Source organism: Phoenix dactylifera, chromosome 2, assembly GCF_009389715.1.
Source record: "Phoenix dactylifera cultivar Barhee BC4 chromosome 2, palm_55x_up_171113_PBpolish2nd_filt_p, whole genome shotgun sequence".
Classification (NCBI taxonomy): domain Eukaryota; kingdom Viridiplantae; phylum Streptophyta; class Magnoliopsida; order Arecales; family Arecaceae; genus Phoenix; species Phoenix dactylifera.
This window is the reverse complement of record NC_052393.1, coordinates 26363643-26374279: the sequence shown is the minus strand read 5'-3', so window position 1 is coordinate 26374279 and position 10637 is coordinate 26363643. Positions and strand designations below refer to the sequence as shown.

The 10637-nt window shown below is 36.7% G+C and overlaps 1 protein-coding gene across 3 annotated transcripts; it reads right to left on the bottom strand.

Moving 5' to 3' along the window:
• Positions 1–263: 263 nt before the first annotated feature.
• LOC120109946 lies at positions 264–8716 on the bottom strand. Of its 3 annotated transcripts, none has more exons than XM_039123788.1 (4): positions 8634–8716; positions 5957–6095; positions 769–914; positions 264–604 (listed from the first exon to the last, which is right to left on the bottom strand). In XM_039123788.1, exons 1-4 carry the CDS (start codon positions 8660–8662, stop codon positions 583–585), a joined length of 336 nt encoding a protein of 111 aa, XP_038979716.1. In that variant the 5' UTR covers positions 8663–8716; the 3' UTR covers positions 264–582. The 3 variants fall into 3 exon arrangements, with proteins under 3 accessions (XP_038979716.1, XP_038979717.1, XP_038979718.1); XM_039123789.1 differs by having other exon boundaries at positions 264–601; XM_039123790.1 differs by having other exon boundaries at positions 769–875.
• Between the last annotated feature and the right edge of the window lie 1921 nt (positions 8717–10637).

The window sequence follows — 10637 nt, the reverse complement described above, 5'->3', positions numbered from 1 at the left end:
CCTTGCATTGAAGATTGAGGTTACACAAGATCAGCCAACAATAGATCATCACATACTTATAAACAAAATAAAAACTAGATAATCGACAGGAATAGGTAAATAAGCTACAAATGCAAAGCATATTCATATATTGTATTAAAAAAATCAAACTATGATAAATACTCTTGGAGTATGGATAGAAGCAGCAAATATAAAGCATATTCATATGTTGGTGCACAATATGAGGTAAATGCCACCATAATCAGCACCATATGAAACATGAGTAAAAAAATAGAATATTTAAATCACAAACTAATATATGTCACTAAGAAAATCAATACATTTCTAAGAAGAGAGAGAAATAGATGCTTTTACACACAAAAAAAAAGAAAACAGAAAAACTGACACGTAATGCTCCAGGATTCTTTCCCATGCTTTCTTCATGAACCCTTGCTCACACCCTTCTCTACAACTTAACCACCCCTCAAATCTGTTGACCATATTTTCACAACAAAACACATGCACCTACCTTTCTACAGACATCTGTTTAAGGAGATGATCAGGATTCTTTGACAGGAGGGAACCCTTAGGCGCTTAGATCTGCTATCCACACTTGCATGCCCTGCTAAATCACAGGAAAGACACATAACAAATGAGCACCTATTAAAATTGCAACTCATTAATGCATTATAGGCATGGTAGTATAAGTTTAAAGTACGGACAGTATGTTTCAATGAAATTGCAGCACAATGATAGTCTAAGATAATAGTATGAGTTTATTGCAAGTACCAGGACCATGAGAGCAAAAAGGTGGCAGAAAATTTCCTTGCGGGGGTAGTGGCAAACACAGTCTTGTGCTCTGCCTTGAAAATTACGCTCTTCATTACGATGCCCATCTGCTCTAAAGGACCCGTATCAACATTCTTGGTCTGAAACTGATAGTTTGTATCAATGCGCACATAAGTTAGATGCAAACTTAAAACCATGAGAGCAAAGCCGGTACTGGTAGCTTATCGTTGGAGAACCGGTATAGGACCGGTGCGGCGGACCTTGCTTAAAACAACATCAATAATGAATAATAATAACCATAAATCAAATTACAACCTCAGATAATCTAGTGTCTGTAGAAAAGAAAATGTAAAGCGAGGTAAACACTTTATAAACACACGTCCCACGGTAAGCCCTCTGCAAGAGTTAAAATAAAAAGATGAAGGTTAAGTCGCTTCCTGTTTAAATGTTAAGACCAATGCGTCAACATCATTCCTCCTTGCACTGAAATTCACCTTTCAAAATTTACATTCAATTAGAGACATCGAATGCTAGCACCTTCAATTGACTTTGTGTATCACCAGCTTACAAAATTTAAGATAACAAATGCAGAAAATTGTTGAAGCAATTAGCATTATATAAAAAATAGTGATTCTTTATTGGACAAAACAACAAAAAAATCAATAGGGGATGCAAATGGAGTACAAAAGAAAATCATTAAAAAAGAAAAGCAAAATGGGCAATATGTGCCAAGGATAGTTCATGAGATATTGCACTCATTGCTCATTCAATCACTATTATTAATGTACAAAATTTCTGGAATTAGGGAACTTATATGACCTACAATTTCCAGTCTTCAGTTAAGAGATCATTAGCAATATGAGTTTTTCTTCCTAAGAAGAGAAAAAAATAAATTAAACTCAAGATTGATATAAAAGAAAACTGAATAAAAATCGTTCAAAGTAGCTAATTTTCGTCAGTTTCACAGAGATAATATTACAAGAATCGTGTAACAGAAGGAATAAACATTTCTTCCAGAAATAAATATGGTTTGAACTACCCATGAATTTAAAGAAAAGAATATATCACAAAAAGCATAATAAGTAAATATGGTTTAAATAAAAACATTTCTTGACTTCCTATGCATCATTCCTTTCCACCACCCACTCCTCTTTCCTTATCATCACTTCCAGTGGAGTCCTCCCCATCCATCCGAGCCACCAGCATCAACAAGGTATATACTGCCTTCACCTTTTACCTTCTTTTTGGTTAAAAATTTCCGTCAAATTTGGTTCAAGGAAGCAACACAGCACCATGTTTTCAAAAGCAGAGTGAATTTTTTTAAAAAAAAAAGACGAAAAAAAGAACAGAAAACAAAATTGGTCCAAAATACCGTGATGTCCACCAGCACTGTGCCAAAATCCTCTCTCTATTCATCGTTTGCTCAGTACCTTTGCTCAGTTAAAGGTACTGACCCTGTGTCACTTTCCTTTCTATTAGCTTTGTTAAACTCAGAGAGAATTAAAAAAAAGATATACAACAAGAATACAGATCAAGAAATAGAAGAACCAAATGAAGAATCAAAACTTCAGAAGCTAAAACACTCCAAGAATCGATGACAACCCTCATCGGAACAACAAACCATTAATTTCCACTGAAACTCAAAGAATTGAAACAAGAACCAGGACCCTCGGCTAGAAACCCTCAGCATTTGTTCCAAACCCTAGCAGGATCAAGAATCACAGGAAGAAGAAGAGAGAAGGGGAAGAGTGAAAGGAGAGACAGAGTATGCATCGAGAGGCTCCGGTCGTCGAACCAGTCGTATGAAACAGAGATCATGGACTTCCAAACCTCTCATCCACCGCTCGGCAAGAGACCCCCTTCCTTCATGTGCCCTTGTCCCTCGCCCTCTCCATCCCTCCTCCTCTCTCTCTCTCTTGTGAACATCCCCTCTCTCCCTTTCTCCCTCCGTGCAGTGTGTCGTCTGCAAAGAGGGGCCATACCTCATTAAAAAGAACAGAGGGGATATAGTTATAAGAGCGGCGAAGTTGGTGGGTCCCTCAAGATGCATGATGATATACATCTGATGCTTATAATGTTTCATTTATTTGTAACTCATGTGGACTTCTTTTTGTGATTAAGCGATCTGGTCCATCCATTTTCGGATTGCGTCATATACTTCCGGGTAGGATTTAAGATTTCTGGACCTCCTAAGATTTTTTGTACACGTGCATAGCAAGCAAGCCAATTCCACCGTGGTGAACTCAAAAATAACGGTTGATGCAGAAAATTGTTCTCAATAGCTCCATACGGGGTGGACGCGCAAGATACGAAAAAGCTGTTGGACTTGGACATAGAAAATAATAAATTTTAAAATAACTTAGATTGAAACCCAACTAAAATTTAGGCTCAATGCCCAACCCATGATCAGCTTTAGATACCATGCAATTATGCAAATGGGAAGCCCTACGGACCAAAATGAGCTGAATTGGGCGGGCCTGGTGAAAAATTGGAAAGTCTTGGCAGGGGTCAGCCATATGTGCTGATGCTGCCTCTAAGCTCAGGTAAGATATTACCTTCAAAATTGGCCTAACGTGTATCGAGTCTCTACTTACATTACAAACTATCATTCTCTTCTCTGTCAATTTTATCTCTGCGTATACATCAATACATATTTGACTTAATGTATCATGTTGCATAATCAGCAACTTATCTTCCTTTTTCTTTTTTTCCTCTTTTTCGAGGAGAACCACCTAGTATATTCTATATGGTTTTCCTTACATTTAGATAGCAAAGCTTAACATTCATATTTGTTGATGTTTTGATATAATACTCTTGTATAGCATAGCTTGATGCAGACTCATGAAGCATAACACAGCTTCAATGTAGAGGCATCCTATATCTTCATACTATGATCATGATCTTAGCTGGAATGTCGCAAGTTTTCAGCACGTACACATGCTAGAATAAAATCTTCTACTTCATTATTGAGTTTAGGGTTGTTCTCAACTATCATTTGGACAAAGAAGTAAAGAACTGATATCTGACAGGCATCCTGAATTTGCCACCCCTCAAAAGGCCCTCTTTGAGGCATCCTGAATTTGCCACCCCTCAAAAGGCCCTCTTTGAGGGCTTAAAATAGGATGGGTCTTTGATCATATCATCATCGTCTTAGGCTAAGACCAAAGCTTAATTGAAGCCATTATTTTGCCTAGGCTCATGAAAATCTGGTATTTGATTTATTAGTATAGTTTGCATGTACCACTGATACTTACTTCAGACCACATCAGCTATGTAGAAACGAGGGCATTCGAGGAGGGATTAAAATTAAAAAAAGCTATATCCTCACTTCTCATCTCTCAAGCTTTGATTATGGTCTTTACCAAACTCTCCCCTCTCTACGCAATCTTAGCCCTCTAAATAATTTGCACTTCTTAGTTGTCCAACACTGCAAGATTTGGCCTTTTAATAAAAAGGCTAAGTGCAACTATCTCTTAATTAATTTTAGTTGTTCCATGACTGTGCTAAAAACTAAAAATTATAAAACTTTATCCCTAAAACTATAGATTGTCGAGAAGGAAAATATATCTCAAATGGCTATAAAACTAGTGAAGGCCGACTATCACCAAAAAACAGGTCCCCTCCCCTTTCTCCCTCAAGATAAAAATCCTAATTCCTACTCCAGTGACAAAAGAGTATGCTAGAGAAAAGAGGAAGAGGATTAGATGAATGTTAAGCTACCACTTAATCAGAAAATCACACACAGTCATTTACTACTAATGAAGAAGGAAATTTGCCACCTTTCACACAGATGTTCTATAATAGCAAGAATGTGAGGAACACGGTGTAAGAAGGAGAATAGCTAGCAAGATAAGAATGTTATTGTTTAAAATTTTAAGCAATGATGCAAAAAAGAAAAAAATACCTTATGGCTAGTTTTTTTAGATGAGGTTTTGGGTTATTGCAAAAGCAGACCCCAAAGTTAACCATATTGGCAAGAAAGTCATAGGCGAAAAAAGGGCAAAAAAAGTGGTAGATATAGGTGTTAAACTTTCTTTTAAGTTTAACACTAACAAAGCTCAGGGGAGCATACTTCTAAGTTCTAACTGTTGTGAGAGTAAAATGGCTAGTAATGCTTGTAAAAAAACTTGTTTTCTGGTTATTGAGAACTATGGGTACCACATAAAATGACGAGTTCCTTAGCAGAAGCCTTAAATTCAAGTTAGAAAGATGGCAAAGCACATGTTCTTACAGAACATGCAGATGAACACGGGAAGTATGCTACAGGAAGGCTGATAATTGCACTGTGATCCAATGGAAATCTCATGACAAGCTGGTCCCACAAAATACTCATAAGCCATCAGGAGGATTACTTCCAAATAAACCAATATACGAGTAACAAATGCATAACATGTTACTATGGAATTATGCCAATAAAATTATCTATTCAATTATGTATTTATTTATTTAGTTGTACTTGGTAGATCCTAATCATTTTGGGGTATATCCATTTATTCATCTTTTTATTTTTTTTTTAGGTTCAATTATGCTATTTGCTCATTATTTAGAAAAAGTTTTCATTCCAATTTGAATCAGTACCCAAATTAGGAATCCAAATTCCGTATTGATCCTGGTTCAGTGCAGCACACAATTTTGTTGGATTTTGTCAAACCCCACCTTTTGTTCATACAGTATAACATATTTATGTGCACCAGGTCCTTTGCTTGAAGCTTATCACGGAAGAGGAGGACAACTTGGTTAAGAGTTAGTCCACTTGGATTGGGTTCTTGCACAACTCGAGCATGACTATGAAAACTTACCACTAATAGGATTTTTTTTTTTTGAATCTAAAGAGCATCAGATGGGATTCTGCAATTTATTATGTTAGTTTTTTGGTTGGGTAGCACAGATCTTTTACCCATTTACTTGTAAATCAACCCGTGTTTAAAAAACTAAAAGAAATCTAATGAAAACAAAATTGCCTTGTGTTTCATATGGCTTATTTCAAGATAACAATTTAGAGGAGACACTCCAAGGTATGACCTAATTCGGCTTGAAAGACAGATAACAAAGTGAATACTTATTTAAATTGCAATTCATTAATTCATTATGGGCAAGCTAGTATATGTTTAAAGCACAGACAATGTGATTCAAGTAAACTGCAGCACAATGATAGTATAAAATAATAGTATCAGTTTATTGCAAGTACCAAGACCATGAGAGCAGAGGTGGCAGGAAATTTTCTTGTGGTGGTAGTGGCAAGCACAGTCTTGTGTTCTGCCTTGAAAATTATACACTTCATTATGATGCCCATCCGCTCCAGAGAACCCTGTATCAACATTCTTGGCCTGAAAGTTTGCAGCAATGCGCACACAAGTTAGACACAAACTTGCAGCAGCATCAATAATGAGTAATAATAATCATAAATCAGATTCCAGCCTCAGATAATCTAGTGTTAGTGGAAAAGAAAATGTAAAGTAAGGCAAAAATTGCTCAACTCTCTATAAACAGGCATTCCATAGTAAGCCCTCTACAAGAGTTAAAATAAGAGTTATAATAAAATAAATGAAGGATAAGTCGCTTCCTGTTTAAACTTGTTAAGACCAATGCATCAACCTCATTCTTCCTTGCACTAAATTCACCTTTCAAAATTTACATTCAATTGGAGACATCGAATGCTAGCACCTTCAATTGATTTTGTGTATCACCAACTTACAAAATTTAAGATAAAAATAAGGATTCAAAAAACAGTTGTGATAACCCGAACCAAGTTTAGTATCTAAGAACTCTCCAACACTGTAGAAATATATGATAATGTATAACAAATGAAAGAAATTGTGGAAGCAATTAGCATTATACAAACAATAGTGATTAAAAAATTACCATGATTATTGGATTAAAAAAAAAAATCCAATGGGGGATACATTGGAATACACGAGAAAACACAAAAAAAAGAGCAAAATAGGCAATATGTGCCAAGAATGGTTCATGTGATATTGCACTCATTGCACATCCTATCACTATTATTAAAGTAAAAGTTTTCTAGAATGAGGGAACTTATATAACCTACAATTGCTAGTATTCAATTCAGAAAAATAATGATAGGATACTTCAATACCACTTCTTATTGTCGTGCACTATCAGAGTTTTATTGAGTTCCAGTATAGCAATTCCTGTCTTCATTACAACCAGATAAAAATTTGTCAAGATTCTGCCTCCAAGACAATCTGGCACAGAGTATGCATCATGATTTCTACCCTATTCCAGTGGGACTCTCCAATAAAATATTAGAACTCTCATAAGATAGAAACTTAGACATAGTTTTATCATATTGTGGGTGGAAAATTGTAGTGAAAATTATTAAAAGGCACAAAAATGGCATAAACAACGCAATGCTTCCAGAGAATAACTATAGTTTCAACAGTCGAAAAAACACCATCCCAGAATAAACTAAGTGACAAGTAATGGTTCAGAGGTAATGAATGATGTGCAAATATCATACTTACCTCAAGAAAGAATAGTGAATGATGAAGGTAACAAGATATCATATGACTTCTGTGGTGAATGTTTAAGAAACAACTTCAAGAAATTTAAATTAAAAATGGTCAAAACTAAACTAATAGAGATCATTAGCAATATGAGTTTTTCTTCCTAAGAAGAGAAGAAAATAAATAAAACTCAAGATTGATAAAAAAAGAAAACTGAATAAAAATGATTCAACGTAGCAAATTTTCCTTGATTTCATAGAGATAATATTACCAGATTCAAGTGATGGAAAGAATAAAAGATTGCCTCCGCAAATAAATACAGTTTGAACTACACATGAATTTAAGAAAAGAATATATAAAGACAAGAATAATAAGTGAAAAAGATCAAGAATTGACTATCTGATTTTTAGAGACAATGAGTGAACAGAAGTAAACTTCAAGAAATATTATCCGTGATAGTGTAACAAATGCATTAGTCATATTAAACTTTCAATGGCATTAAAATGCATTGTTTTCAGAATTTTTATGATAAAATACTAGAACATAGTATTTTTTTCACCTGAACTCTTCCAACACAGCCCCCTGGGTTGCAAATTTTGTATCAAAGAACTATATCGACTTAGGAAGAACAATGCTAAAATAAGCAGTATATAAACAATTGAGTTTTTTTCATCTAGTATATTTTCTTAGAATCTCCCATTCTTTACTTCCTGCCCATCGTTCCTTTCCACCACCACCCCTCAGATCCTCCGGATGCTCTTTCCTCATCATCACTTCCATCAGAGTCCTCCCAATCCATCTAAGCCACCATCAACGACAAGGTCTATGCCACCTTCACCTTCTACCCTCTTTCTGGCTAAAAAGTTCACTCAAATTTGGTTAAAGGAAGCAACACAGCACCATATTTTCCCAAGCAGAGTGAAAATTAAAAATTAAAAAAAAAAAAAACAGAAGACGAAATTGGTCCAAAGTACCATGATGTCCTCCAGCACTGCACCGAGATCCTCTTTTTGTCAATCATCTGCTCTGTTAAAGGTACTGACCCTGCATCGCTTCCCTTTCTATCAGCTTTGTTAAACTCAAAGAGGGAATAAAAAAAAAAATACAACAAGAATACAGATCAAGAAATAGAAGAACACACAGATAATCAAAATTTCAGAAGCAAAAACACCCCAAGAATGGATTAAAACCCTCATCGGAACAAGAAGCCATTAATTTCCGCCAAAACTCAAAGAAGTGAATCAAGAACCAAGCCCTAGGATAGAAACCCTTGGCATTCGTTCAAAACCCTATCAGGACCAAGAATCGCATAAAAAGGAAGAAGGATAAGAGAGAAGGGGAAGAGAGAGAGAGAGAGAGAGAGAAAGGAGAGAGAGAGACGACAGATGGAGTAAGCACCGAGAGGTTCCGGTCGGCGAATCAGTCATACGGAAAGGGGATAATCCTTCTTTCCTTCATCTGCCCCCGTCCCTCTTCCTCTCCCTCCCTCCCTCCCTTCTCTCTTTTTTCTCCTCTCTGTTTCTTTTCAAACGTCCCCTCCCTGCATACAGAGGGCCTATATTTATACGAGCGGAGATGTCCGTAGAACCCCCCTCGGTGCCAGCTGTCAGCCGCACGTGCGTAATCGATTCGTTTCCTTGATAATACGTGTGGATTCAAGTGATCTGGTCCGTCCGTTGTCAGATCGCTGGACCTCCGAAGATTTCTTGTACGCATGCAAACTGAAAATAGCGGTTGGTGCGGGAAATGGTTCTCAGTGGCGCCCGGAGGGTGGGAGGGTGGGTGGACTCACGAGGCCTGGTAAGGCCTACTGACCATAATGAGCTGGATTGGGCCGGCCTGGTGAACACTATGGACAGTCTTGGGCTGTTCTCGGTCATTGAATTTAGAGCTGTTCTCAGATATAGAATTTGGACAAAATAGTAAAATATTGATATCTGATAGGCATCCTGAAATTGCCACCACAATAAGGGCCTCTTTGAGGGCTTCAAATGGGATGGGTATTTAATCGTACCATTATCGGCTAAGCCCAAAACCAAAGCTTAATTGAAGCCATTATTTTGGCTAGGCCCGCGAAAAGTGCAAATATATGACTTAGAATAGTTCGCATGTACCACTGTTACTAATTTTGGCCTACATCAGCCACGTGGAAACTAGGGCAATCAAGAAAGGATTTAAGTTAAAGAAAACGATATCTTCTCCTACTCAGGTAGTGTTAGATTTTGCTTTAATGTTTGTGAAACAAATCATTACAACTCCTCACTTCTTCACCCTTGTGCTTCGATTATGGTCATTACCAGACTCTCCCCTTTTTACACAATCCTAAGCCTCCAAAGATATACACCTTAAAAGAACACACTTTCCCATAATATTAAATCCTTTCTATATATGCCACTTCACCTATCCTCCTTTAAACCCTAGACCCAATTGAAGAGGCCAATTAGTTGCTCTCTAAGAGCCTTAGAATTTAGGACTACTTCACCCCTTCCTAGCCCTAAAACCCCTCACCTCTTCCTATTGATACACCTTCTCCTCTCCCAAAACTCCTCCTATTGATTTATGCCATCCTGGGGATCTTGTTGTCTTCCTTAGATTTTTTATTTTATTTTGAGATGATCATCCTACCAACCTAACTTTATAGTAGAAGCTTGTACATTAATAATGACCATCCAACACCACCAATAAAATTTAGCACCATCATCTTGATAAACAAGCTTGACATAAGCATATACATATATATACACACACACACGTGCGCGCGCGCGCAATTAATTTGCACCATTTTGTTTATTATGCACCGCAAGATTTGGCCAATTAATAAAAGTATCTGAGCACTGGGTCTTAATTTAGTGGCTTAGTTTGTCTTGCTACTTTTATTTTTAAATTTGGAATATTTGTCCTATGTTGCCTAGATTGTAGCTGTCTGTGCCTTTTTTTTACCCGCTACTCAATCTAATGAGACAAAAATGATAGGAAAAGCATGATGTTGTTATTTGGGTTAGATTATCCAATCAAAATCCAAAGATCCAAAACTTGACCCAATAGGGTTATCCAAACTCAAACCGGACTCAAAATATGGAATTTTTATCCTATGTACAAATTTAAGTTAATTTGGTTACTTTAGGTCAGATTGGTTCGGTAGAGGTCCAAACTATGGCGTGTTGGAAGCTCTATTATAGAAATATTAATTATTAAGTAATAAGTACATACTCTGTCTTAAAAGCCATCAAAGAAATTCAAGTTAGGTTGCCCATGCCATTAACTTTGATCAGATCCAACTTGAAACTGGGTTGTGTACCTTGGATTACCTAGTTTCAGCCCCAACTCAGGTTCGTTGGTTGGGCTTGTCTTAACGAAGCAACCATTCATCATCCCAAACAACTACTTTAAGATCCACGCAGA

What these genes read in the sequence shown, in the direction of transcription:
- LOC120109946 (XM_039123788.1), bottom strand. Translation starts at nt 8,662, where the DNA reads ATGACTGATTCGCCGACCGGAACCTCTCG. An exon ending in TCGCCGACCGGAACCTCTCG is followed by an intron (nt 6,096 to 8,633) that starts GTGCTTACTCCA and finishes GCAAACTTTCAG; the next exon opens with GCCAAGAATGTTGATACAGG. An exon ending in CCTCTGCTCTCATGGTCTTG is followed by an intron (nt 915 to 5,956) that starts GTACTTGCAATA and finishes ACAAACTATCAG; the next exon opens with TTTCAGACCAAGAATGTTGA.